Source organism: Lycorma delicatula, chromosome 1 (genome assembly GCF_047948215.1).
Source record: "Lycorma delicatula isolate Av1 chromosome 1, ASM4794821v1, whole genome shotgun sequence".
Taxonomy (NCBI): Eukaryota; Metazoa; Arthropoda; class Insecta; order Hemiptera; family Fulgoridae; genus Lycorma; species Lycorma delicatula.
Genome location: NC_134455.1, coordinates 203,458,267 through 203,485,615, shown reverse-complemented (window position 1 = coordinate 203,485,615; position 27,349 = coordinate 203,458,267). Strand labels below are relative to the sequence as shown.

General features: G+C 29.7%; 1 protein-coding gene across 1 annotated transcript in view; it reads right to left on the bottom strand.

Annotated features, from left to right (window-relative positions):
- Positions 1 to 27,349, bottom strand: part of eIF3a (eukaryotic translation initiation factor 3 subunit a) — a 95,788-nt gene that overhangs the window by 46,015 nt on the left and 22,424 nt on the right. The window contains exons 5-10 of the mRNA XM_075370791.1: positions 25,602 to 25,802; positions 16,619 to 16,827; positions 13,441 to 13,612; positions 11,471 to 11,770; positions 9,204 to 9,389; positions 4,234 to 4,371 (exon numbers count right to left, since the gene is read on the bottom strand). Coding sequence (XP_075226906.1) covers positions 4,234 to 4,371; positions 9,204 to 9,389; positions 11,471 to 11,770; positions 13,441 to 13,612; positions 16,619 to 16,827; positions 25,602 to 25,802 — 1,206 coding nt within the window. The remainder of the gene's footprint in view (positions 1 to 4,233; positions 4,372 to 9,203; positions 9,390 to 11,470; positions 11,771 to 13,440; positions 13,613 to 16,618; positions 16,828 to 25,601; positions 25,803 to 27,349) is intronic.

Below are 27,349 nucleotides of genomic sequence, written 5' to 3'. Positions count from 1 at the left end.
ATGTTTCACACTATCTAATAATCCAGCAGTACCAGTCAATACCTTTATTATTTAAGACATGTTTCACAGTCAAAAATGTTACTTTTTATAGTAAGAAAAATACTTAAGATAGGATAGTAGTACCATAGCAATTAATACAACTGAATTATAGTAAAGTTCAATATTTTTAATGTGATGTTTTGAATGTTTAAGGCATGTTCTTAAAGTAGGTCCGCTTTGAATTTGGCACCTATAATTTATACATGATGTTAAACATTGCGTATCCCAGTTATTTGAGTCAATAGTCAGCTGCAAGCAACAACAGTTTAATCATTTTTTTATTAGTTGTTTATATTCATTAATAATGAGTGGTAGAATTTACAATTCATTATAATTCACAAGAGAAAATACAAGAAGTAAATTTTTATGGCAAAGAACTATTTAGTAATTAAAATTTGTGATATTTAAAGGCCGAATATTATGAGTGATGCTAAAGTAAGACAGTGATGCATTCATTTTGAGAAGGGCAAATAAACATTCATGATGAAGAAGGTTAACAGATGACTTGGTTGAAAAAGCCGACAAAAAAAAAATGAGCGCTTTATCATATTACAATTGTGTTTGATGTTCATAATCTTTGATTATGAAGTTTTAATTGAAAAACTTTGTACCAGATGGCTGTCAGATATGTTAACCCAAGAAATACAAGAAAAACTCATGTAGCACATGAATTTAATGTTACAAAAATGAAGGTGTTAAATTTGTTTGAGACATCAAATTTAGTGATTACAGAATTACTGTGAATCCAGTTATGTATTGTAAAACATTAAAAATCTTAGAAGAGCTTTAAAAAAACAATGTGGGATGCTATTCTGTAGGTTTTTGCTGGAAAATCTTCATCCACCACCACCTAATAGCTGTGACTTAACTCCTTGTGATTATTCTCTTTTTCTTCAACTTAAACAATGGTTTGCATCACAAACATTTGACAATGACGACAAATTGAAAAATGACATTAATGTGGTTTAACCCTTTGAGCGTCATGGATTATTTACAAATTTTGTCATAAAACATCACTCTATTTATACATATTTTGCAATCATTTACTAATGATTTTACACGCATATCTGCATAAAATACATATGCCATACATGCATAAAATCTGTTGAAGATACAATTCAATTTTTTTTTTTTTGTTTTTTAAGTAAGCTCTTTTACACTATAATCATTACGGACTAATTTGCAAGTATTATAAATTTTTATAGTAAAAAGTTTTTTTTTAAATTTACCTTGAGATAAATTTTAACTTCTTCATTGGTGTAGTGTTATTACTGCTATAATTTTCCTTAAATAAAATGTATACATTCAAAAGCTTCCTCTCAAAAACATTGAAATAACCTTTTTCCAATATTTTATTGTTCCTTTCATCTAAATTCCAATGCATTTGAACATTATTATATATTCTCTTAATAATGTTAGGTTTAATGGTTTTTACCTCTTTACCATAATGTACAATTACTTTTTCTTGTGATTCTGCTTGGGCATCTATTGAAAGAAGCACAACATGAGATTTTTAGCATGTTTTTCTCGATACCTTACAAGTAACAAATGATTCCTTTTCGAACACTTCTTTTCCCCTACTTCAAATTTATTTTTCTTCAACACACCAAGAAGCACTTTTTCTTCGAGTTTGTTGTTTTTTCTAAGAGTTCCAGTTAAAAATGTACATTTGTCATAAATATCTTGAGCAAGTTTTATAGATGTAAAAAATCATCAACAAATAAGTGGTAACTTTATTCCAACAGTTACCCATCTCAAGTAACTGAACAACATTATATGCAAGTCTTTTATCTTTTACTCATCTCTTTCACTGTTTTTAGCATATGTATAACAAAAAAAGACAAGCAGTAATGTGAAATGAAGTCACACATCATCCAAAACTTAATGCCCCATTTATGGTGATACTTATTTGGCAAGTATTGTAAGAGTTCATTGTAATGTTTGGATCCAACTAGCCTTTCATCTACTGTAATGTATTTATATGGTTCGTAAATAAAATTTAGAAATTGTGTTAACGTGATCAGTTAGAGGTTGAAATTTGTTGGATAATAATTAGGTCATCATGTTTTGGTATCGTTATCAATGAAATGAAAAAATCTTAAAATAGCATAAAATCTTAATGCTAAGCAATCTATTAAACCAGGGTGTGCTCTGTGAATTGTAGAGCAATAAAGGTAAATTGCTGGCTTTTTATTCAAACCCATATTTACAAGTATGACTAAAAAATCTTCAAATTCATGTACAATGACTTGTTTCTATAACTGTAACCTAGGTGAAATATTATGTTTCCAATGTAAAAACTGAGTGGCATAGCAGTTTGCTTCTGTTACAAAAAGACCAATTAGAGCAGAAGTAAAAAAAGATTGAAATATTCAATGGGAGAAGAGGTTTGAGGAGGGAACTATTTGGGCCCAGATAGCTCATTGAAATCAAATAAATGTTGGAACCCAGGATCTTTTCCTTCCTCTATTTCTTTCCATTCACCATTATCCGTTTCAGAATCACTTTTGCTTATAATTACTTTATTAGGTGGATATTTAGGTCTACCTCTAAACCTAGTTTTTCTTTAGGTTTTAGGTTAGGCACATAAATTTCTATTTCTTCACTATCACTAGATTCACTTACGCTAGGTCTGAATGTTATATTACTAGAAAATTATGCAGAAGGTTCCTCTACATTTAAAAATCTGGATTTTCATCAGTATTATCAACAAAACTTAAACCATTACTATTACTTGTATCACAAAAATACCTTTCATTATTAATGAATTCCAAAACGTTCACATTGAAAAGTATTATCACCAATAGGTGATTGCAGTCCGTCTGCCTTTGGTAAATGAACAAACACTATGGTAAATAAATAAAAACACAAGAAAACATTAGCTAGCTCAACAATACAGAATGTAAAAAACAATGCACAAAGTCATAGTCTGATCAGTTTTGACAATTTCATAACATCGATAATTGTTCGTAAAAAATTGATATTGTTTTTAATAACATTTAAACAAATATGTTTTATATTTATATATTATAATATAAAGTACTTTTTTATATTAAATGACAGTAAAAAAACTAAATATATTATAAGATAATTACATAAACATGAATTTTCTAAACTTCCGTAAGATCAGACGATGATGTTTCTAGGTTAGGTGGGAAACATCTGACTGATTAGAAAGTTGATGCTCAAAGGTTAGTCACTGGCAGTGAAATTCCTTGGAAAGGGGATGAAAAAACTAATACGATGCAATGAAAATTTTGTTTTAAGTCTGTGTAGAGAATTAGGCAATAAATGTAGGTTTTATGCGTAAGTGAAGTTTGTTCATATTTTTCAGTTTTTTTAAATTTAAAATCGGACCTTACTTTAAAAACACACCTCGTTAATTGTGCAAACATTATTTTGTGCTAGTAGTCTACATATATTAATTACAATAAACAATACTGAATTTATTTAGAAATTGTTGAAAATTAATTAATTGATATAAAAATACAATGACTGACAGAAAACTGAAGAATTTTTAATGATTGAAACAAATTAATACATAAAGTGACAAAGATCATCAAATTTTAATCATTCATCCATTATTTTACAAAAAGTATATTTCCATATTGCATAAAAATTTATGCCCTTTACATATATGTAAAAAGGGAAAAAATTAAAGTTAAGTTAAAAGTCTATGCAAAAAGACACTTTACATCGCTTCTCAAGTGAATACAAACTGCTTATCAGATAAAATATTTCTAAATATTAAGAAATACAATTTGTATTGGATTCACAATCCACATAACTCTGAGTGAATATAAGAATCTGACACACACAGCTACAATACTGACAAACTTTGAAAACCTAAGCATGCTAATCTAAACAAGACTCTAATAGTACGATATAATATAGCTTCATACTAAGACAATGTAATATGGATAGTAATACTTCACAAGCTATAAAATTTGATGAATTTCTCTTCACATAAAACAGGGAGCAAGTAATTACAACTGAGCAAAAGTCAGCATGCAGTTATTAGAAAAATAATTAATTAGTTTTATTATTAAAATTAACTTTATATAAACATACATAATATTTTTACATAAATTATTTTATAAAATTTATCTTTACTGAATAATAATATATTAAATATAAATTAGAAAAATATAGTGATAATTCTTTCAGTAGTTCAACAAATTACAAGATACTTACTCTTACTGAATTCAACCTCTCCAAATATTCCTTGCGATCTTCAATAATCTTATGACGAGCAAGGATGCGCTGATGTTCTCTTGTTTTTGTTTCATGATAATGTTGTACCATCTGTGCCATCAACTTTTCTCTTTCAACCTTCATGTAACAATAAATATATAAAACAATAATAAAAATAAATACAAAACTTATCCAAAAAGTTGAATACAGATAAAAAAATTACCAACTGATATATTTAAATATGTAACAACAAAAAAAAACTAATTTGTTTTACAAAAGCGTGCAGCAAACCAAAACATAAAGGTATGATCAGTCTAATTTAATTTAATTTAGTGCAATCCATGCGATGAAAAACACTTCTCTTTACTTTTACATAAAAATGAAGAAAAATAACTTCTTATATACTTTATGTTGAATAAGGATTTTGCTTGAACTGATATCTTTAAAAACAAGGAAGTTATTAAAGATTTTACAGCCTTAAAAATGTGCAAAATTGGCTAACGCACCATTCAAAAAAAAAACTAGTTGCTTGACCAATTAAAAAAAAAATTGTAACTTACCCACTTGTTTCAGGACCTTAAAGGTATATTTTAAATACTTTATTTACGCAGTTTACCTACGGCAGTCATTTTTATTATGGAGCGTACACCTATTTTTGTGATTGCAGCGGTTTACAGAAAAAATATCTAAAAACTAATGGTCCTGGAAGGATGAAACAAAAACCAATTTAATCATATTTTCTCAGGGTAAAAGACTGGTCCAGTGGTTTATTTTTATGAACATACCTACATATAAAAAAATAATTCAAACTGTGTATTCCATCCCTGCCTCTTGGAAAAATTACCAAAATGAAATTTCACAGTTTTTCATGTTCTACTTTATCGGCCATTTTCTCATAGAAAGATAGGTATATAAACCACTGAACCAAACTTTTACCTTGAGAAAAAATGAATAAATTGATTTGTTTCATCCTTCCAGGACCAATAGTTTCTTAGTTACGATTTTTTCGATAAACCCTTATAAATCACAAAAATAGGTGTGTACACCATAACAAAAATGGCCGCTACGGGTAAACTGCTTAAATAAAACATTTAAAAAAAAATAGTTTTAAGGTCCTGAGACAAGTAGGTAAGTTTCATTTTTTTTAATGGTCAAGCAACAAGCCTTGGGTCACTTCAAATGGATTGATTCATAGTGAAAAAAATTAATAAACAAATAAGTTACTAATATTTATTTGTTGTGGGTGAGGAGAGAATTGTGATAAAGTTTTATTGTATTATTACTTAAAGTTTAATATTTGAACTTTTAACACTATTAACAATTTAAATAAAAACCAAGAGTTAAGAAAAATTCAAAAAATTGATATTTTTAAACTTTGATTGGCTCCCCCACCATTGGGTGAATTTTTATTTAAAAAAAATAATATTCAGGCTGCTTCTGGACAAAGCAGCCTCAATCTTGGATAAATTACTTTTAATAATTTCTGAAGGCAGAACACAGCGATTGAATTATATTCAAATTTATATTTTCGTTAAATGAAGAATGGCATGGAAATTAGAATTAATGGTCTCAAACCATTTAAGATACAAAAAATATATTTTTAACAAGTGAAAAATATTTTGAATAAAACCAATTACAAATGTTGTAATATTTTATTTTTTCCTATTGTTGTGGTAGGGGGGTTTTTGGGTAGAGGTTAGTCAAGAGGAGCTGAATCTCTCCAATCTCAATACACGTGATTTATCAATGGTTTTTTCCCTGAAGGTTATAATCTTTTTTTTTTTAAATAAGGTATTTTAAATAGTTTAAAAACCATGTACAGGATTTTTTTTGTTGTAAAACTCATTTTATAAAGCGTATGAATTCAGCAACGTACTTTAGATCAAGATCTACATTTTTTCAAATATCATTATTCTGTATGTTTTTTGTGTGAAAACACATCTTGAAATAGAAAACAGTTCAATATCCAGAATATTACAATTTTTTTCTTTGAAAAATATCAAAAATTCTTGATCCTACTGTTTCTGAACAAAGAATGCATTTTTAAAAGGATTCTAAGATAACAGTATTTTAATTTTTATTAATTAAGGAAGCTAAAACTCAGAATCCCTTTGAAAACAAAAATCAAGTCTTTCTATTTTATTCAGTGGGATTTTAAAATTTTGAAAAAATGGTTTTACAGTTACAATATTTCAATCTTAATTTTTGGATAATTGATTCTTGGAAGCCAAGGGATCAAACACAATTTTGTTTAATTTTTCTGAAATTTTAACAATTTCATATTTCAATTTTTGATACTTATTGGTTACACAGGATCCCTACTAAAAACAAATTGTATTTTGTGTTTTACTTCTTCTAATAAATTTACTGTAAATAATTTTTATTTTTAACTTAATCAGAAGAAGTTGGCAAGCAAAGCGAGCATAGGTTATGTTTATTTAGATTATGTTGATTCCATGTAATGACGGATTGCGCACGTGTATCAACATAACCTAACCTACACTCGCTTCGCTCGCTAACCTCATTTAATTAACATTACATATACAAATTATAGGTACTTTAATTCATATCATAAATAACAAACTACAGGGTGTCACATATAAAACGCAACCCAACCTTATATTGGTAGGTATTGAAATAATAAAAAGGCATGTGTAAATGTAAATGTAATTTTTATTATTACCATCCATTACCTTACATTTAGAGTAAATGTTGGAAGTGGCCGCCATCTTCTTAAATACAAGCTTCAATTCTATTTACAGTGTTTCTTGTAACTTTTATCAAAGTTTGTGGCTCGATATTTAATACAGCTTGTTTAATATTGACTTACAATTGTTCAAATGTTCGTGGTTTGTTGCTATAGGCTTTTTCTTTGAGGTAACCCCATAGAAAAAATCTGCCGCAGTCAAATCTCAAGATTTTGGTGGCCACAAGCCTCGACCGATAACACGATTACCAAAGAACTCCTCAACGAAATCAGAAGTTGAACCTGTGTAGTGCGATGTCGCACCGTCATGTTGTAGCCAGCAGTGTCTGTCTTCCTCTTCCACGAGTGCAATGAACTGAAATAAAATATCCTGATATCGTTCTGCATTAATGGTGTACTCTAAAAAAATAGGACTGATTGTTTTCTTCCGCGATATCGCGCACCACACACCCAACTTCTGCAGGTGTAATTGTTTTTCGTGATAAACGTGGGGATTTTCAACACTCCAAATTCTACTGTTTTGGCTGTTTACGTTGCCATCCAAATGAAACCGTGTGTCATCTGTGAAAAATAATGAATCCATAACATTAATTCCCCCGCGCAGAAATCGACAGAACCATTGACAATATTGTAGCCGTTTTTCTTTGTCGGGCTCAAGAAGTTGATGAACCGTTTGAACGCGATAAGGTCGTAATTGTAATTGTTTGGTTGCCCGATGAACAATTGATTTAGACAAATTAATTTCAGCAGACAAACGTCTGATCGATTTATTTGGCGAGGCGAATAATCGGTCTTTGATTTCAGTGACTATCTGTATTCAACACTGACGCAGATCTTTTGTGTTCCTTGTTATTAATAGAACCAGTCTCTCTAAATTTTGCAACTAACCTTAATACTGATGTTTTGTTAGGAGCTGGTTTATCTGGGTACTTATGGCGAAACAAATCTTGCACTGCAGCCACTGATTTCGTACTGAAGTACGACTCAACAATGAAAACACGTTCATCTAGCGAAAACACTGTCTCTAGCAACACACTGAACGTTATGATTAGATTGTTGTTACTATCGGTAGTGTTCTACTGCGTCGTCGCGATGTTCAGATGTTGGACGAGTCCATTTCAGTAACGAGTAGGGGAGTAAGCTTGACTTTTGAAATTTCATGGATGAGTTATTGATGGGTTGCGTTTTATATGGGACACCCTGTAGATAAATGATGCAAATTTACAAGAACAAGTAAAACACAAAAAAACACCCGATTTCAGTAGGGGTCCCATACAACCGAAAAGTACTCAATTTTTATTAAACTGCAGAGCAAGGGACCTCTGGAAGGTAGAATACTCTGAACTTTTTTTGATAGTAGTTTCTTAACTTCAACTGATGGTAGAACTTTTTGAAAATTAAGTTAAAGAATATTGGCAATGGCTTTTTTTTATTGTGGGAACAAGGAGCTTTGGGTCTCTCAAATTGAGAAGGGTCAATGCAATACCGAAGATTTTAACTATAGCAACACTTCAATTTTTTTACATGTTTGGAAAAGGAGACATGTGCAGAAACCAGACAGCTGACTACTTGGACCCCAACCATTACAGTTTTAATTTTTTCTGTAATTAAAAAACTTTTTCTCATAACAACAAAATATTTTCAACTAATGTTAATTGAGATACTAAGGATCTTAAGGCACTCTGTGCCTTAAACAACAATAAACAATCTGAAACCTCAAGGACACAAATATTTATTTTTAATTTAGGAGCTAGGGAAGTAGAAGTAAACAGGAAGCAAGAGTGCACCATTTTTTCCTAATTTTTTCTACAGATAGGACACATTTTGAAAAATAATAGTTCAACTATCACTCTATATTTCATTTTTTTCATATTGCTAAATTAAGACGAGAATTTGCAAGTGGTTAAAATCTTGTTACACTTGATGGTATTAAGACTGGAAGAATAATTTTCTATTGTATGGTGAATGTGTACTCTGTTTTTTGACAAGAGTTCATTTTTTAACAGATTATGAGTACTTTATACTAATTCAGTAATTTTTTTTAGATATCATTAACAAACACTCGTTTTCAAATATAATAGTAAATAAACAATCACATGATATAATGAATAGGAATATTTCAGTTACTGAAATAAACTTACAAATCAATTAAATTTGGTTCTCTAACATTTCTCTTAAACACAAGACATACTATAACTTAAAAATAATCCAACCTAAATAAAAATATAAATGTTAATTTATATAATTTTAAATAATGATTTACCTTGTTTGCATTAGGATTAATAACCTGCATGGCACGAGTCAAAACTGTTGACATATTTATTAGCTGATTGCGGACCTGTTCACTTGGCATACTTTGCAAAGTCGGGCCTTCCGGTTTATCTTCACGTTGAGACTCACAGAGATCCATGCCAAAATGTACACAGCCGTTACCATGGTCAATTCGTATCTAATACAAAAAAAAATATATATATATATATTATCTTAAAACAAAGAAGTAACCACCAAACAAATAGAACCTAAAAAACTAATACCAAAAGTCAACTTTCACAGGATTCCGCATCATCCGTCAGTAAAAAATTACGTCAAACAAAAACAAAAAATTAATAAAAAATAATTAAAAATTTAGAAAGCATAAATGCCAATCACCACAACACTTGAACAATAGCACAATGCCAACTGGAATGAAATTTAAAACATCATGCAGCAACGTTCGTAAATACTGTTGTCAACTGCTACAAATCAACTGTCTTCAATTAAATCAACATCTTCAAAAACGATCAGTTGATTTCATACTTGTTTAAATTTATAAATATAATATTTCTGAAGTATACCCATTCTTTTACTGCTGCTACAAATTTCCAAAATTTTTAAATTATCTTTATGGTCGGTAATAACTATGCATACGCAACAAATGGTGGGACACATTAGGTAACACCTCTCTTCCCACTTCTGTAAGCATTGTAATGTTCCATAAATCACTTCTTATAAGATCATCTACTAGTTTTCCCAATATAAATTTTATTGCATTCATTACATTTAATTTATATATTCCTCTTAAATCTTCTCTATCACTTTTATTATTATTATTTAAATATTTTATAAGGTGGTTATTTTGTTACTTTTACTGTGTTTGGTGGTTATTTTGTTGTTACTTTAGGTTATTTAGCACAGTGGTCACACTGTGTTGAGATATATATATATAATACATATGTATAAAACTGAATGTTCTTGCAAAAGACACTTATTTAAATTTGACAGGATTCAAGTAAAACATTAACAATGAACTTATGGAATCTGATGCCCTGAAGTTTGTTCATTGTCACTCTAGTCGTTTTAAACAAATCCATGTGCTAAGGCAAATATTATCCTTTGCAAGGTCATGTAAATTCTCATAAAGGCAAGAGTATGGCATCAAAATCTCACTACTTCAGTTGAGGTCACATCTACTGTCTAGTTTAACTACAGTTTATGTTTATGTGTCACAGATTAACGTAACATATAAGTTATAGCTTTAATTTAATAAATTTTATGAGGTAAGTGTTTAAAAACTTTTAATCACAGCTTCCACTTCAGCCATGATTATTCATCCATCCATGATATTTCCTCCAATACCAATTTCCTGCTCATAGTATATTTATTTGTTCTGAATAATAAAAAGGTACGCATTACATATTTTGCAAGAAATACAAAAGTAAGTTACTTTAAAAATTGTAATTTATAATATTCATCAACTGAATTTCTTACTTATTTAACAAACGATTTTTTTAAATATAAATATTGGCTATAACAGTTAATAGTTCACAGCAATATAGACTGTTAACTTATTGTTTCTAGTTATGACTTCATATTTAAAATAATTTTTCATTAAATAAACATTCTCAGAACATAAGTCAAATGCTCTCAAAAGACAAATGTATTCATATTAATTTACCAGTAAAAAAAAAATATATATACATATTATAAATTAAATAAAATAAACTTAAAATATTTAGTATTTTTATAAATTTCAGGAAATAAATAATTAATATCATGATTTATAGAAATGAAAAGCAGTTTTAAACGCAGATTTTAGCACATTCAAACACACATCATTTCTGTAATCTTCGTTTGTTAAATAATACTATTATTTTTATCTACAAGTAGTTCAAAAATGAAATTACATTAAATAGATGATTAAAAACTAATTAACAATTTTTACCAGTATCAGTAAAAATGAAAAATAAATAAATAATTAGCTGTCAACTGTTTTTCTCAATATGCAAGTCTCACTTATTAAGATTCTACAAAGTTTTAGAAAGAGGATGTTTATAGAGAGAGAAGAAGAAAGGTTGAAAGGGAGATAGTAGGGTTTGCATCTCAAAACCTGTTCGATTTTAGCAGAAAAAAAATGCCATAAAACATTTTTAAAGTTTACAATATGCCCACTAATATGGTAATTTTTTACTGTGTATAAAAAAAAAATAGTTCACATTTTAAAATTGTAGCTGTTAAAAAAATTATCAGATATTTCTTGAATATTATTGTTACCTGCATATCATTATGTCGTACACACTCAACAAGCAATCGCTCCAGGTGAAATGGAGTAGTAAAGTGAGCCAATTCTAATAGGCGGTCAAATTTTATAGTCTGATAAACCTGTGAAACCTGCCGGATAAGTCTTACAAGCGTAACATCCTGCAATGGTGGTATATACTGGTCATCTCCCTGTAAACTCTCAGTCACGGCATGCACCCTCTTACACAAAGTTAAAGGACTAAAATCCACTTCTAAGCAATGATATAGTTCTTGCAATGGAGAAGACGCTAAACCAACGACATTTAACCTGACCTATAATAATAATGATAACAATAATAATAATAATAAATAAATAATAATAACAATAAACTTATTGAAAATCTTAAAAATCAACAAAAATTCAAGATTCTAACAGCAACTGCCCTTAGAGCACTAATATAACAAAAATATTTCAAAAAGATTGGTCCTAGTTCTCTTTCTAGTAGTTTATTATCACAAGGATCATACTTCATCTTCTTCAAAGTTTATCCTTGAGGGGCAAAAGTTCCCAAGAAGTACTGTTCCCACCCTTCAAAACATCACTGTATCTTGTTTGAAAATGGCATTCAGCTAAGCTGTCATAGAAAATTTTATATAAGTTCTTAACTATATGGAAGAAATGGGCTGGCAGGTTAACATGGGCAGTGACATGATTAACATAGATCTAGTCTTTTGTAGTAAGCACAAACTAAGATAACAAAAACTTCTTGATAAAATGTATTAATTTTTAATCCAATAAAAGAAATTCATGATATACAATGACCATGTAGTAAAAATATAGTCAGCATCACTTTCTCCCTGTACTTACCCAACCTTTTTTTTCTTTAAAACTATCAGAACACTGACTATTTTTCCAGTAATGCTCAATCTTCTTTTAAAAACATTAAATCATTCTTTTTATTTGTGTGAGAGTATCATTACAATGAATGTTTGCTGAATCGTACATTAGCTAGGAATCATACAGTTTGACAAATTTAGATGTGATGCAGTAATATTGTTCACGTCTCATAATAATATAAGATAATTTAACATGATTAAACATTTATGATCCTTTAAAATGATTAAATTCAACAAGAAAAGCATATATAAATAAAGACTGAAATCGAAGAGACAACAGTTACGAATAAAATTTCTGACTATCATGAAAAACACATATGCATATCAACTATAAAAGATTAGATCTTAATTTATTTTTTAAAAAAACAATAATTTATGAAATGAACTATAAAAATATTTTGGATGTATACACAGATTATTGTAATAATCCACTATTTTCAATGAGAAGGTACCATTTTAGGTCAAGTAAACAATCCACTGACTTCTTGTCTTACCAACCTTATTTAACAACTCATTTTATGCAAGTTATTAATGAGCACTGTAGGTTTTTTCTATGAGCTTACATGAAAAAATCAAGTACTACTGACTGATTAAAGTAATACTTTGCCCTATACACAAGGCGTTAAAAAACTTTTGACTTAATTGTGAGCTTGACTCGCACTTGATTTTGGAAGACAACTAAACACCAAAACTACAGTTAAAAACAATAAAATTAAAAAGGATTAATATTATTTATATATACTATTTTTTTATTTAATTTACATATATCTTTTCAAAACTTATTAATCTTCTAAGTTTAAGAGTATAAGCTAATGTAGTGCATAATAAGACAAGAAAGTTCAGCCGTTTATGAAACTTAACATATAATAAACAACCCAAAGAGAATGGATTTGCCAGTCAACCTTAAGCTCAATCTTTAGTTTCTAAATTCACACATTTTCACAATAAAAAAAAATCTCAAATAAGGACTTATTTTTAAGACTTTGAAACTATTGTTTGAATAAAAAAAAATTCTGAATAACAAATTTACAAATACCATATCATAGCAAGTAATATAAGTCATAATGATCAGGTACAAAATCATTAATGCTAATAAAAATACTGACAATATCTCTCAAAAGAGAAGAACGTGTAGGTGGCTGAGGTAAAGTAAGCAGCACAGCAAGACGTTGAGCTTTCTCCAATGGACTCTTATCTGTTTCTATAAACCTATCAAACTCTGGATGCGCTGATGGTAAAGGTATGGAGAGCGTTGCCAATAAAACTCTACAAGCCATTCTATAAAAAATATTTCAAGTATAATTGAATGTTTTACTGTATCACTATACTTTACAATTTAACTTAAAAATTTTCTATCAGTTTTCATCAAAACAGATGGAAAAGTAAAAACTATCAACAAGTATTTTATTTTGTTAATATGTAACACTTTCAGCAACCTCACCATTTTCATTTTCTTTAATCAAAACAAATTAATGCGATCAAAAATACAGCTGTGAAACATTTTTTGTAATGAGTTAATTAATAAAGTGTCTTGTTAATTATATTAAGATAGCAATGTTTTTCATTAAACAACGATAAATATTGCACTTCACTGCTACTTTGCATAAAATAGCTTTAAAACCAAATAAATCATAAAAATATTCATGTGAGAGAATAATGCAATAAGTAGTTTCAAGAAAATTCTGCCTATAGTGATATTTGTGACACCTCTTCATATATCAGATTTAAGCACACAAATTGAGGTTTTAACTAATCTATCAGTCAAATTTAATAAATAACCATGTAAATTTAATAAATGTAGTATTATCACAAAAACATACAAAATGTAACACACACTAATATAATTTGTAAAAATATATATTGCACATTTGCATCTGCATATTAATTTACATATTTCATAATGTATAGTTTGTATATTATGTATATTAATTATATGGTTATAAATTTAAAATATAAACAATGTTCTTTTTTTAAAAAAAAAATTAAAAAGACATTTAATACTTTGTAAGACTGCTACGGAATATTGGCATAGCTAGACAACATGCAGAGTTGTCTCAATGGAACACATGATATCTAATTCTCCATTATATAAACAATACTTTATCAACTTCCTGGCAAATTGTTTGTCAATTTAACGTAAAATATGATAAACCTCTGCAAGTACGTGATTCAATTTTTCTCTAATTTGAACAAATTTTAATGAAAAATTTAGTTTCTTTTTGTTCTGTCAAATCTATTAAATGATATATTCAATCTTAGGATATCAAATTAACTCACTTATTCTTTTTTAACATCACTACTACAGTTCAATGGAGCATGACCACATTAGAAACTAAACATGGAACCCGTTAAACAGAGAAACTGCACAAGAGATTTACACATTTCAAACATATTAGTTATGTGCATAACCGATCAGATTATGTGAAACATATAAAAAAATATTCTAATGATTTTCTCTATTACCGTCCAAGAACTAATGTTTTCTCACCAAATTCACACATTTTTGACCAATGGTTTTCCAAATACTAACCACTTACAAGTGGTTATTATATAACTCCTGTTTGTCAAACAAGAATGGCTATTTAAAAAAAAAAAAAAATATATATATATATGTCTGTTTCGATAAGCAGCGTAATAAAATGTATAAAATCATACCTACTGTAAGTATTATATAATTATGTAATATAATAAATCTGTGTAATATACTATATTTAAGGAATAATATATAAACAAAAATTATTACGGATTTCTTAGCAAATTGCAAAAACAATTACTTAACTTAATTTTAAAATTACTAGTTTTTAACGATTTCCCACTTCAACAACATTCCTTGCCTGCCCAACCAAAATCCATTAAGAACAAAGTTAAAAATTTTAATACCTATAACAACATTTCTTAAATATGATGTAGCCTTACGTTAAGTCTTTTTTCGTTTAAACTTGCTATCAAATGCTAAAACACAAATTCAATTTCAATTGTTTGAAATTGTCACATTACTTTCAAAGCAGGACTTCTTTTAGCTGTTGGTCATGTTGTCAGTAGGGGTGTAATACTGCATCTGTTGTCATGTTAAGCTAGTTACAACTATAGCCAATACTTCTTGTACTTTAGATAATTTAAGATGTCAAAATAACTTTGTCAAAATATAAACTTTATCAGTGTTGTACTGCTAGTCCAGTGTGTAGCAGCTCCAATCTCTTCTGGAATTTCATCATCAGTCATTATATGAACTCCATGATCTTCATATGCTTCAAGCTAATCTAGAATTTGTTCTTAGTTATATTTGATTCTCCTCTCGCAAGCAGTTATTATTTAAAATCTTGTTCCTCAAATACTTGCTAATCATTTCATTATCTCTGTCAAAGACAATTTTATTTGAGTAAATTACTAACACAAGTATAAAGGTGTACAAAGTTCACTTACAACAGTGAATATGGATGGTGGATTCAATAACTAGCACTCCTAATATATACCTGAAATTAAAGACTGTATGTAATAATTGAATATTCATTTTTTTATAATAAATGGCAATATTATGGACTCTCATCCAGAGCAATAAACAAAATTGAACACACTATGGAGCTCCATTCAATCTAAATTTTACAAGATCGAGGTCAGTAAAATTAGAAGGGGGTTAATTGTACATTTATTTCATAAAAAATTAAATTACAGCAATTATAAAATTAACTTTTTTTTTAAAACTATTACTTGTTTAAGGTTGTTTTCTCTATTATTATAAGAATAAATACAATATTAAATAATTTTGGCACCGTAGTTTTTCTTTAACAGATTTCTAAACATCAAATTCCTATAAAATCAACAAAATGTTTGATATCAATACTATTTAATATCTTCTTACAACATATTTGATATCTTGCACGGAGAACAATTAACAATTCTTTTCTAATTTAAAAGAAATGACAAGCACCCAGCTTCTGTAAGTAGATTAATCACTTACAAACCACTTTTACAAGGGAATTGTCATATTTAGAAGATATGTAAATTAATTTTTTTTCATAGATTAATTTTATTGAATAAATAAATAAATTTATTTATTCAGAAATTAATTTATTAATTTATTTTAACCAAATAAATTTTCAAAATTTATTTTCTATTTTTAGTTCGTTCTTACATAAAGTTCAAGTATTCTAGCAAGAGCAAGTTATGAGATATTAAATGGCAGAATCAGTCTTATTACAAGTAAATAGTTTTGTGGTAAGAACAAATCCAATAATCAAACCTAACAATTAATAAATATAATAAATGAAACAATTTTTATATTACCTCTGCAATTCTTCAGCTGTGATGTTTTTTTTCATATCTTTACTAAGCTGAAATAACTTAAAAAGAGCAGCAGCATGAAATAAGTAATAGCCAGCCTTCCAAAAGACCATTGCCAATTTCTGATAATAATTTGCCATAGTCTTTGGTACTGGTGACTTTTTTGATATATTCATGAGTCCATGAATATCTTCAGTTGCTTTGTAAGCTTCCTATAAAAAAAAAAACAAATAATTCAAGTTACAACAGAAGAAACAGATATTTCTTATGCTCAGAAAATCACTAAAGGGGCTAAAAAAAATCATATACATAAGCAATCCAAAAACTTCCAAAAAATCAAAAAACTTTTCTTGAAAGCAGAATTGCAGCTGTATCACAAATAAAGATTCAGGAGAAGCTCCAATACTAACAGTGTAATTGTATTTGTAATTTCATTCTATTTGGGTAGTGGATCAAAAGAATTTACATAAACTTTATAAGAATCAAGACATATAATGGTACCTGGTAGTAGTAAGGATACAGAAATAGTTTTGAGATTAATTAATATGATAATTTTTTTAGAAACTCTACAAGCATGCATGAAGGAATAAATAAGCAAGATTTTTTTATTACCTCTGCAGCAATTCCTAAGTTAAGTTGAAATAACTTAAGATCAGCAGCATGAAATAAGTAACAGCAGCTAGCCTTTTAAAAACCATTACTAGTTTCTAATAATAATTTGCCATTAGCCTTTGGCACTGGTGACTTTTTTATATATTCACGAGAATACTTTTATATAGAGTGTATACGAAGTTCTATCAGAACTTTCATAACCTATTCTACTCATGAAAATAATGGAAAAAGTTCATATAAACATATGTCCTAAAATGCTTTATTTGCAAGTTACTGCCAGTGAAAGATTTCACATGGATTTCAGCTATCCTGGTGAAAAGAATCATACTGAAATATTTTTAGGACATTACATTAGGGGCAGAATTAGTGATTTTTTATGATTTTTGACCGGAAAAATAGAATAAAACAGGTCCCACAACCATATCAGCAGTAGTATTTGAAAAAAAATCATTGATGGTAAGTGTTTTTTTTTTGTAAGTGAACTTTTTATTTTTTTGGAATGAACGAGCATTATCACCCAAGTTACAACCAACCAACTGCTGTATTACAGATTAGTAACAGTGCAAGGCAAATTTTCAGAATAGTATTAAGCAATTAACTCCTGTTAAAATATATGAAATTTTTAAATACAGCATAAACTAATAAACACATAGTTTTTGGTATTAAAGCAAATCCCACAAATAGATTGAGTACAATAAATAAAATAAAATAAAATAAATAAAATTAATAAAATAAATAAAATTAATAATTCTTAAAAACCCATGATGAAATAAACTTTAAGTAAAAAAATATCAATTAGAAAGATTTGGAAACATTCAAAAGCAGTTTTGAACAAAACCTATCTATCAACTGCAGCGACCCCTGGCAGCTTATAACAGTAAAACTAAGAATCTGCTCTGAGGTGATACCTATGTCATGCAAAAAACCGCATTAAAACTCAGCCACCCATTTTTAGAAAACCCTACTGTAGCGCCCCCTGGTGGTTTATCACCATAAAACATATCTAAGAACCTGCTCTGAAGTGATATGTAATGCAAAAAACCACTGAAATCGGTACAATAGAAACACATCTACTGCAGCACCCCAGGGGGTTCTGCAGTAGATGTGTTATTAGTTTGTGCTGTATTAGTTTTACAGTTATAGGCTACCAGGTAGCCTATAACTGTAAAACTAATCTAAGAACCTGCTCAGAATCCACCGGCTTGGTCTAGTGGTGAACACGTCTTCCCAAATCAGCTGATCTGGAAGTCGATAGTTCCAGCGTTCAAGTCTTAGTAAAATTAGTTATTTTTATACGGGGTTGAATACTAGATCGTGGATACCGATGTTCTTTGGTGGTTGGTTTTCAATTAACCACACATTTCAGAAATGGTCGAACTGAGACTGTACAAGACTACACTTCATTTACACTCATCCTCTGAAGTAATATCTGAACGGTAATTCCCGGAGGCTAAACAGTGAAAAGGAAAAAAAGAACCTACTGAGAGGCGATACCTATGCAATGCAAAAAAACTGTATTGAAGTCAGTCCAAAGTTTTTGAGGAAAATGGTAACAGACATACACATAAACACACAACCTCTTACCTCAAACACATTTACCATTTCCGTTCCGTCATGGGTAAAAATAGAACTTTTTGAATTTGCCTTCTTCAATAAATCTCCTTTTTATTTGAATAAAGGTATGCTAGGTACATTAAGGAATAATATTTTGCTGAAACTCTGCTGAAGTAGATGGAATATTCAAATTGCTGTACAGTAATAATAGTTTTAGATTTTCTTGTCATTTTATATATACATATATAAACATTGTAAAAAGAACTGGTATAATGAACCTGAAAAATGGATTCCTGTCAATTAAGAAAGTAGTAGAAAATATAATAATGGGAGAAATCCAGAAAGGAGCTAAAAAGGAACCCTTTTAGTACTGAAAAATGGATTCCTGTCAATTAAGAAAGTAGTAGAAAATATAATAATGGGAGAAATCCACAAAGGAGCTAAAAAGGAACCCTTTTAGTAAAGCTAAAAAAGGTCTGTTTAACAATTGTCCTTTGCAATACGGCCTGCAGACACAACTAAACAGATGTTCCGTGAGAAGTTACCAGACCCAGAATAGGAATGCATGGGAAAATGAAAGGACTCGGTCAATTGTTCTCATGCTCAACTGGGGTCTGGTCCTGAAGGTCAAGAGAATAGGAGTATAAATACTCCAGGCCAAGACAAGTTTAAATCAGTTCTGCGAAAGAGTTCTAAGCTAAGAGTTATTATATGAGTTTGAAGCGAGAGTATCCTGCAAGGTCAGCGAGTCGGTGAAGGAGAAAATTTCAAGTGTGCACAAGTTCGACTTGATTAAGGTGATATCGCAAGTAATTCCAGTGTGAATAGTACATGAAAACAAAAAATGGTTCGGCGAGTTACTAAAAATTCATTTATCAATTGTTAGGGTAGTTTTATTTGTGAACAGAAAAAGTAATTGCAGTGAATGAATTATTTAATAATTGTCTTATTTATTGTACTGTTGTTGTTAATACAAGAATAGTTGTTAAAAGTGTTAAGATTAGCAGTCATGCTAATGTCTTTTGTCAATGGAACTGAATTCTGGTTTCCATTATTTAACTAACTGTAAACAAATCCTGAAGATTTTTAAAATTCTGTTTTATGCATAATCGCTGTTTACTATTATTATTAACATTTATTATTATTATTGTTGTGATTGTGATAACTATTTTATTTTTATTATTATTATTGTTTGCTGTTGTCATTATTAATGCGAGTTGTTTATTATTGTCGTTTATTATTCTTACACTGTTATTATCGATTTGTCTTATTTTATTTATGTTCTTAAACTAACCAATTGTAATTACATAAACATTTTCAATTGTCAATCTCTCATTATCCTGATCGAGCCATAAACACACGACTAAGTATATACATACACACACCAGCATATTTATACCAGTATATTTTATTTAATTTTAAAGTAATTAAGACAACTATTTTCAATATTATTAAATTATTCTGCTATCAAATAAAAAAGTTTTTACCTTTTCTGCAAGGTGTATTTTTCAGGATTAATTGAATTAAATTTTAACACGCTTTTGAAAATCAATTTATAAATGCTTTTTTATGTTAATTAATTAAATTAAATAATCTGTAAATTAACTGATAATGGACTGCTTCTAATCGAAGTGAGTCGTGGAAGGAACGGTGTGCAGCCATCCAATGTACCACAATTGGTTCGCTCTGTGCCAATTGCAGCCATGACTCTCTCCTGCTAGAAGCAATCCATTGTCAATTAATTTAAAGATTATTTAATTTAATATAGGCGCCCCATGGTGGCCTACAACCGTAAAACATGTCTAAGAACCTACTCTGAAGGGATACCTATGTAATGCAAAAAACACATCAAAATTGGTCCAGTAGTTTTGAGGAAAATAACAACAAACATACACACAAAACCTCTTACTCAAACACATATAGTCTCCATTCCATCGTAGGTAAAAACAAGAATCCATCAATTAAAGAAAGAGTACAAATGCAGAAAAAATGAAATTAAATAAAATAATTAAAAGCAGAAAAAACCACGTATGTATACACAATCATAATTACATGTAAAGATATAAAAGTTATATACATCCACACAAAAAGATAATAGACAGTAGAATAAACATCTCTTATTAAAAAAAGAAAAATTCTACTCAATGTAAAATGTCTTCAGAATTTAGACAATTCCACAACCAATTCAAAAGTTAAATTCAATAAATATAAATCTAATCTTCTTGCAAATTAACTATTTCAGCATCCTGCAGCCAATGAATCAAGGCATCATTAGAAGCTTAACCTTTTCAGATCAGGAAGCCAGTAAAATGGCTCTGTGCGGTGACAGTTTTAAAACGCTGTTACAAAATCATTTTATATGGGAACTAAAAATATGGGAATCAGTTTTATTATACAATTTAACTATGGTTATACGAAGTAAAATGTTTTATTTGGACAAGAAAGAAAATGATCATTTTTTTCCCAGAAATGTGCTTGTGTGTGTGACTAGTGTATTATAATTGCTATGAGGGTTACGGATTTATTTATTATTTACAAAAATAGCTTATTATATTAGCAACATAACGATGTATTGAAACACATAATAAATTATGTTATACAGCACACACAAAAGAAAAGGAATTTGTGGTTATAAATGTGTCACTTTTATTTGAGGCCTAATAAATATTTTGACAAAAGATATCGGCATCAATGAAACACATACCGATTCGTAATGAATAACAGTATACAGTAAAAATGGTTTTTTGTCAATCTGAATAGCCTTTTAAGTGGTGGGGATTTTTATAAAATGTAGTTTCGAAACATATATTACTTTATTGTGTGAGAACAAGTGCACACAAATGTATTACATGCGTACAACTGCAGTAAGTTATTACTATCGCATACCGTCGTTCCGTTGGTAATTTATTTCATTATTTTTTCAAAATTACATCGGTTTTTTTTATTCAGTGCGATTTTTTTCACATATTGGGCGTTTTTTTAAATTTGTGATTTTTTTTTATTTGCCATAATTTTTTTTTTTTTTTTATCGAGACAATGAATGACGAACAGATTAGGTTTGCTCTTGACGAAGGACTTTCAGATTATGACGAAAATGACAGTGACGACCTTGAGGGCTTGGACGACATCAAAAATACTGAAATTAGAGGTATCGATTTTTCGGAACCGCATCTCCTGAATTTTAGTAGCGACGATGATGATCCAGGTCATTCGAGTAGTGATACTGACACGGAACAGAAAATAAATGTAGCCGGTTCAGTTCTACATCCACATGCTGAAGGAAACTGTAATATATTTCATGAAATCCATTATCGTTCTCCAGTGCAGTTGGATGTTGAAATGCAACCAGCTGTTGAGTTTCCTCTCCAAGATGAGGAACTTGACACGGCGGAGTTACACGAAAATTCAACTGACCAGGCCCAAAATGACGAAACAGTTACAGATGACGAAGGTTACGAGTTGGAAGGTCGTCTGCCGGTTCTTGGAAATCCCTGGTTAGTTTGTACTGATAGGTGTAAATGTGACACACTAAACAGTTTGTCTTTTACGGGTCCGGAACCAGGTGCATTTGTAAAGAATCCCGACCATTTGGCTAAATCCGCTCCTCATAAGAGAGGTCGGCCTAAGAAGCGTCGTAGGAATTTACAGAATGTGCCTAAATATATTCCTGATCCCTGTATTCATGGGCAGACGCCGTTTGCCATATTTATGTTGTTTTTTGGGGCTATACTTGAAAAAGTAACATCACAAACTAATTTGTATTTTCAAAGCCGTAGACCTGATAGACCATTACCTAAGGACAGAATTCAAGGTGACGTTAGTCTTGACCAGATGAAACATTTCTTTGCAATCATCCTGGAAATGGGTCATACTGTAAGACACACTTTACAAGAATACTGGTCAACTGATGAGGTTTCCCATATCGCTTGGTTTGGGAATACATTACCGAGAACTGTCTTTCTTCATATTTTGAAGTATTTACACTTCACTAACCAGGATCCACAAATAGAATCAGAAATGCAAACTGGTAACTATGACCGTCTCTGGAGAGAGTACGTGAAATATTTGAAATTGCACGTCAGAAATCTCGTGAACTCTGTAATCCACGACAACAAATCGTAATTGATGAGGTTTTATGCGCCTACAAGGATAGAGTCTTGTTACGGCAATATATACCTAGTAAACGAAAGCGCTTTGGGATAAAGGTTTACAGACTTTGTGATAATTCTGGGCACACATTCGATATGAGTGTATATCTCGGGAGACAACGAGAGGAACTAAATGTAAACGAAACAATTACTGAACGTACAGTTATCAATCTAATTGCAGGTTATGAAAATTGTGGATATCATTTGTATATGGACAATTTTTTTTCATCCCTGCAACTATATTGACGACTGAAAGATGTGGGAATTCTAGCTTGTGAAACAGCTCGATCCAATCGTGCTGGAATGCCAGCTGAATTCACACAAAACAGACGTAAACAATTAGGTTTGACCCGACACCGGTTAGCCTGTCGTACGACACTGGATGGAATATTTTGTATTCTATTCAATGACAAGCGAATGATAACACTTCTGTCTTCTATTCATGGGACTGCTGAAGAGGGTAAATACAGTGTAACAATTCGCGGTACAGAAAATGTCGTAAGACCTGTAATGATTGTAGACTACAATAATTACATGGGGGCTGTTGATCTATCTGATCGTCTGTCTTCAAGCTATTACTTACATAGGCGCATGACAAAATGGACGAAAAAACTTTTTTTCCACATTTTTAATATGCTCCTTGTCAATGCTTATACGGCTTACAAGTCAGTCAATAAGATGGAGAAGAACCAATCCTTCAGATGGTTTCGAAATGAGGTTTTGAAAGGGCTTGTTTCATCATCTCCTACAGGATTTTCTGCACGAGGATCTTATGTAAGAAATCGTGAATTGTTACGTCTTGAAAGTTGTGAAGCAAGAAATTTTCCTAAATGTGAGGGAACAAACAGTTTTATACAATGCGTTGTTTGCTCGGCAAACTGCATTCGCGTAAGATCAGTCTGGAGGTGTGTGGCTTTCTCGTGTATCACACACGCCAAAATATCACCAATTAGGGGTAAGTGCTTTTTATTTATAAATTTATTACTTCATTTTATTTGTTTAGGTTATTTATTATTTGTCATCTATTTCATTCTTTTGTTTTTTGGGGAATCTCCCATATAGCGATTTTTTTATGTGTTGGTGTAAAAACTAGTGCGCGCTCGTAATTTCTTATTTTATATATATAATATATATTATGATTTTATATACATAGTAACATTAAAAATACCTGTTGTTTGTACCGAATAGCTTGTAATTACTGGGGTAATTATTATGCGTTTCATGAACTCTATTGCCCCCCCCCCCGCACGGCGTGTAACAGCAATACTCTGTGGTAAAAAAAATTTTTTCACGTAATAAATGTTCTTAGGAAGTCTTATAATTTTTTAAATAAATTTTACATTATATGTAACGCTAAGAAAAAATAAATAACTATAAATATTTCTCGAAACTGATACTCTAATTAATCTGTGATTTATGACGGGTTTTTCATCATATTTTGCCCAACTTTCAACCAATTTGCTTGAAGTATTTTATTTTAAATCAGCAAACTATGTTTCATAAACACAAATAAAAAAAAAAAAAAATTTCACTAATAAAAACGCGGTAGAAATGCGCAAAAAAATTCTGAAATTAAATTACCGTAATTTTTGTACGGTTTCAATTTTTTTGTTGTTACAGGTATAAAAAATATCCAATTGTAAGGTTTTTTTTGTCAGAATCTGTTAAATCTCGTTAATATACTGTAATTTTTTGAAATTTTTTTCACAAGAGGGTAGCATAAGACTATGAAGGGAGGCAATCAGATACCAACATATTTTTGCGGAGCGCTAAGAAGCGCGGAACATTGTGATGGGAAAAGGTTAATGAATCACTTACCAGAAGCAACTAAAGAGTAAATTACTTCTTATAATACATGCATAACACATGTACATGGAAGGCTAAATCAAAATTAAACCACTTACTGTAAAATACTTAGTATGTTTAAGGTATATAAGTATTTTTTGAATAGGATAATACTGCACTCTAAAAATAACATTAAGAAATATTAACAACATTTGTAAAAATTATACATTACACTACCCTACCTATATGGGTAAGAACAAATTTAAAGTAGGAAAGAAAAAAGATGAAGATACTGATGGTAACAGAAAACATTGCACTTGCTGTCATATTTCTCCAAATTTCATTGTTCAATCATGTAACTGGTTTTTATTTTATTTCATAATTTCAAAGTAACATTAATATTTCCATTAATGACATTGAAATAACTATTATCTAATAAAATGAATTCAGATTTTAGATGAAATTATTTCAGCTCCATTCAGTACAAAAGTATGTCTGTGTTAATGCTGGGTGATAAGGTTTAAAGTATTGTTAAACTTTCTTTTTTATTCATAGATGTGTTAAACCCTTAACAAACATAAATATAACATTTTACAACTGATGATATATAGGATAAATAAATATAAATTGTGTAGTGTGTGTGTAATGGCCACAGGGAAAGTATTTATTAAAAACTTATTGCTAAAAATAATAAAGACTGGAATATAAATTTCAGTGATTTCAGAACGCTGAAATTAACATCACTTTTCAGATATCCGCAGCAGCCTAATTCATCATTAACCACTGAAAGTTTGTAAAAAAAAAACACAAATAAAGAAAATGTTATTAGATACCTTAATAAACTAAAAAATAAAACAGAATTTAAAACAACACAAAGATTCACTTACTTGCCATAATTCCATCTGAATGGCAGAATCAAGCTGTACAAGCCTAGTGTCCAAGTTGAACTGCTGTGTTTCAGGCTTACTTATGCTTACATTAGTTGCCTGGGGTGTCAATTTACTAATATCTTCTAAATGCTTACGAAGTTTGTCACAAAGCTTACGAAACTCAGTTTTCCTGTTGTACTTCAAACAGAACTGGAATGCCTATAATCAGATTAATAAAACAATAGCAAATTTCAGGATAAATGAAAGCTATTAAAAATTGTCTAATTATATTCCAGCAAGAAATGAAAGTAGCACCAAGCATCCTTTGTATGCCAGTGTACCATAAAGTAACATGTTAAGTAAACATATTTCTCAGTTATGCAAAATCCTTATCCTTATAGTTGTGTTTCCATCCTTGAGAAATTTTGATCTTGAAAATGCAAGAGGAGAAAAATTATTTGTTTTAAACCATATATCCTTGAAAATAAAAACTTAAAAAGTGTAGTTGATGATCTAATATATATATATATATTATTCTGTACTTGGGTTGATCTATTAAATACAAATCAATTTGTGCTCGTACCGAGAAGTATGGTTACTAAAAGAATTGACTTAAAAAAAATAATATAAATATATATATATATACATAATTAGTTTATGATTTCACATAAATATAGTTTAAAAATGGTTACACAATGACTGAACACATATTTCTGGTTCATCTTTAGCAAACATGAAAGCAGAAAATGTCACCGTTTTAAGAAATTGTAGAATGTTTAATGACCAGTACTTTTCATAAAATTTCTCAGCTTACTAGATTATCCTAAAGACAACACTGCACCTCACTGGATGATTTCAATGTGCAACAGCATACTTAATTTTCTGTTGAACAAAAACTGCAAGTTCCATGCCTAAAAGAGCGAAAAAGTGACGGATAATGTGACAAAGCCTTATTTTCAGAGATTTGCGAGTATGTATGAACTGTAAACAAAGACTTTTCAACAAAAGAACCAAGTGCTTCAGTGCATCCAAATGAAGCATATAGGGAAAATGTCAATGCAAAGTTAACATTTAATTTTCTTTAACATTTATAGCACCTCAATGAATTCTCCATGGGACCAAATAGTAAATATTTTAGTAATAACATTTTGAAGTGGCTAATGAGGAAATAAAGTAAAACATATAGAAGTGTAGCACAAATGTCAGAGTGAACCACACAAAACATGATCCCAACTGACCTTATTATACTGCCAAATGTATTATAAACAATTTTTGGCCTCCAAAAATGTGGGTTTATCCTTCAACTTTCTAATAAATATATTTGTCTCTCTATGTGACTTCATATTTCTAAAGATGAAATAGGAGATAAGTATCTGAAACAAATAGACAAGTTCCAGACAAAACTGCTTTAGTGATACATGATGATAAAAATACCCCCTGCACTATCAAAAACATCACTTTAAATAACAATGTTTAAATTAGTGATATAAATTATACGGCGGGTACTACTATGAATGTCGAGATTGAAAGTGACAACAGTAAATAATTTTTAAACTACTTCAATTACACTCTGTCTAGTTTTTATCTTTATGCCTAAGCCAATTTCAATGAAATCTAGTTTATTGGCAACCAAGAAATAAATTCTGACTATCAAGACTAAGTTGTTTGATAATTATCTTCATAAAAATAAATAAAACCTTTTAAAAAAGGACTTTATTCCTGCTAAATATAAAAATTAAACAAAACACAGTATATCAAAACAGTAA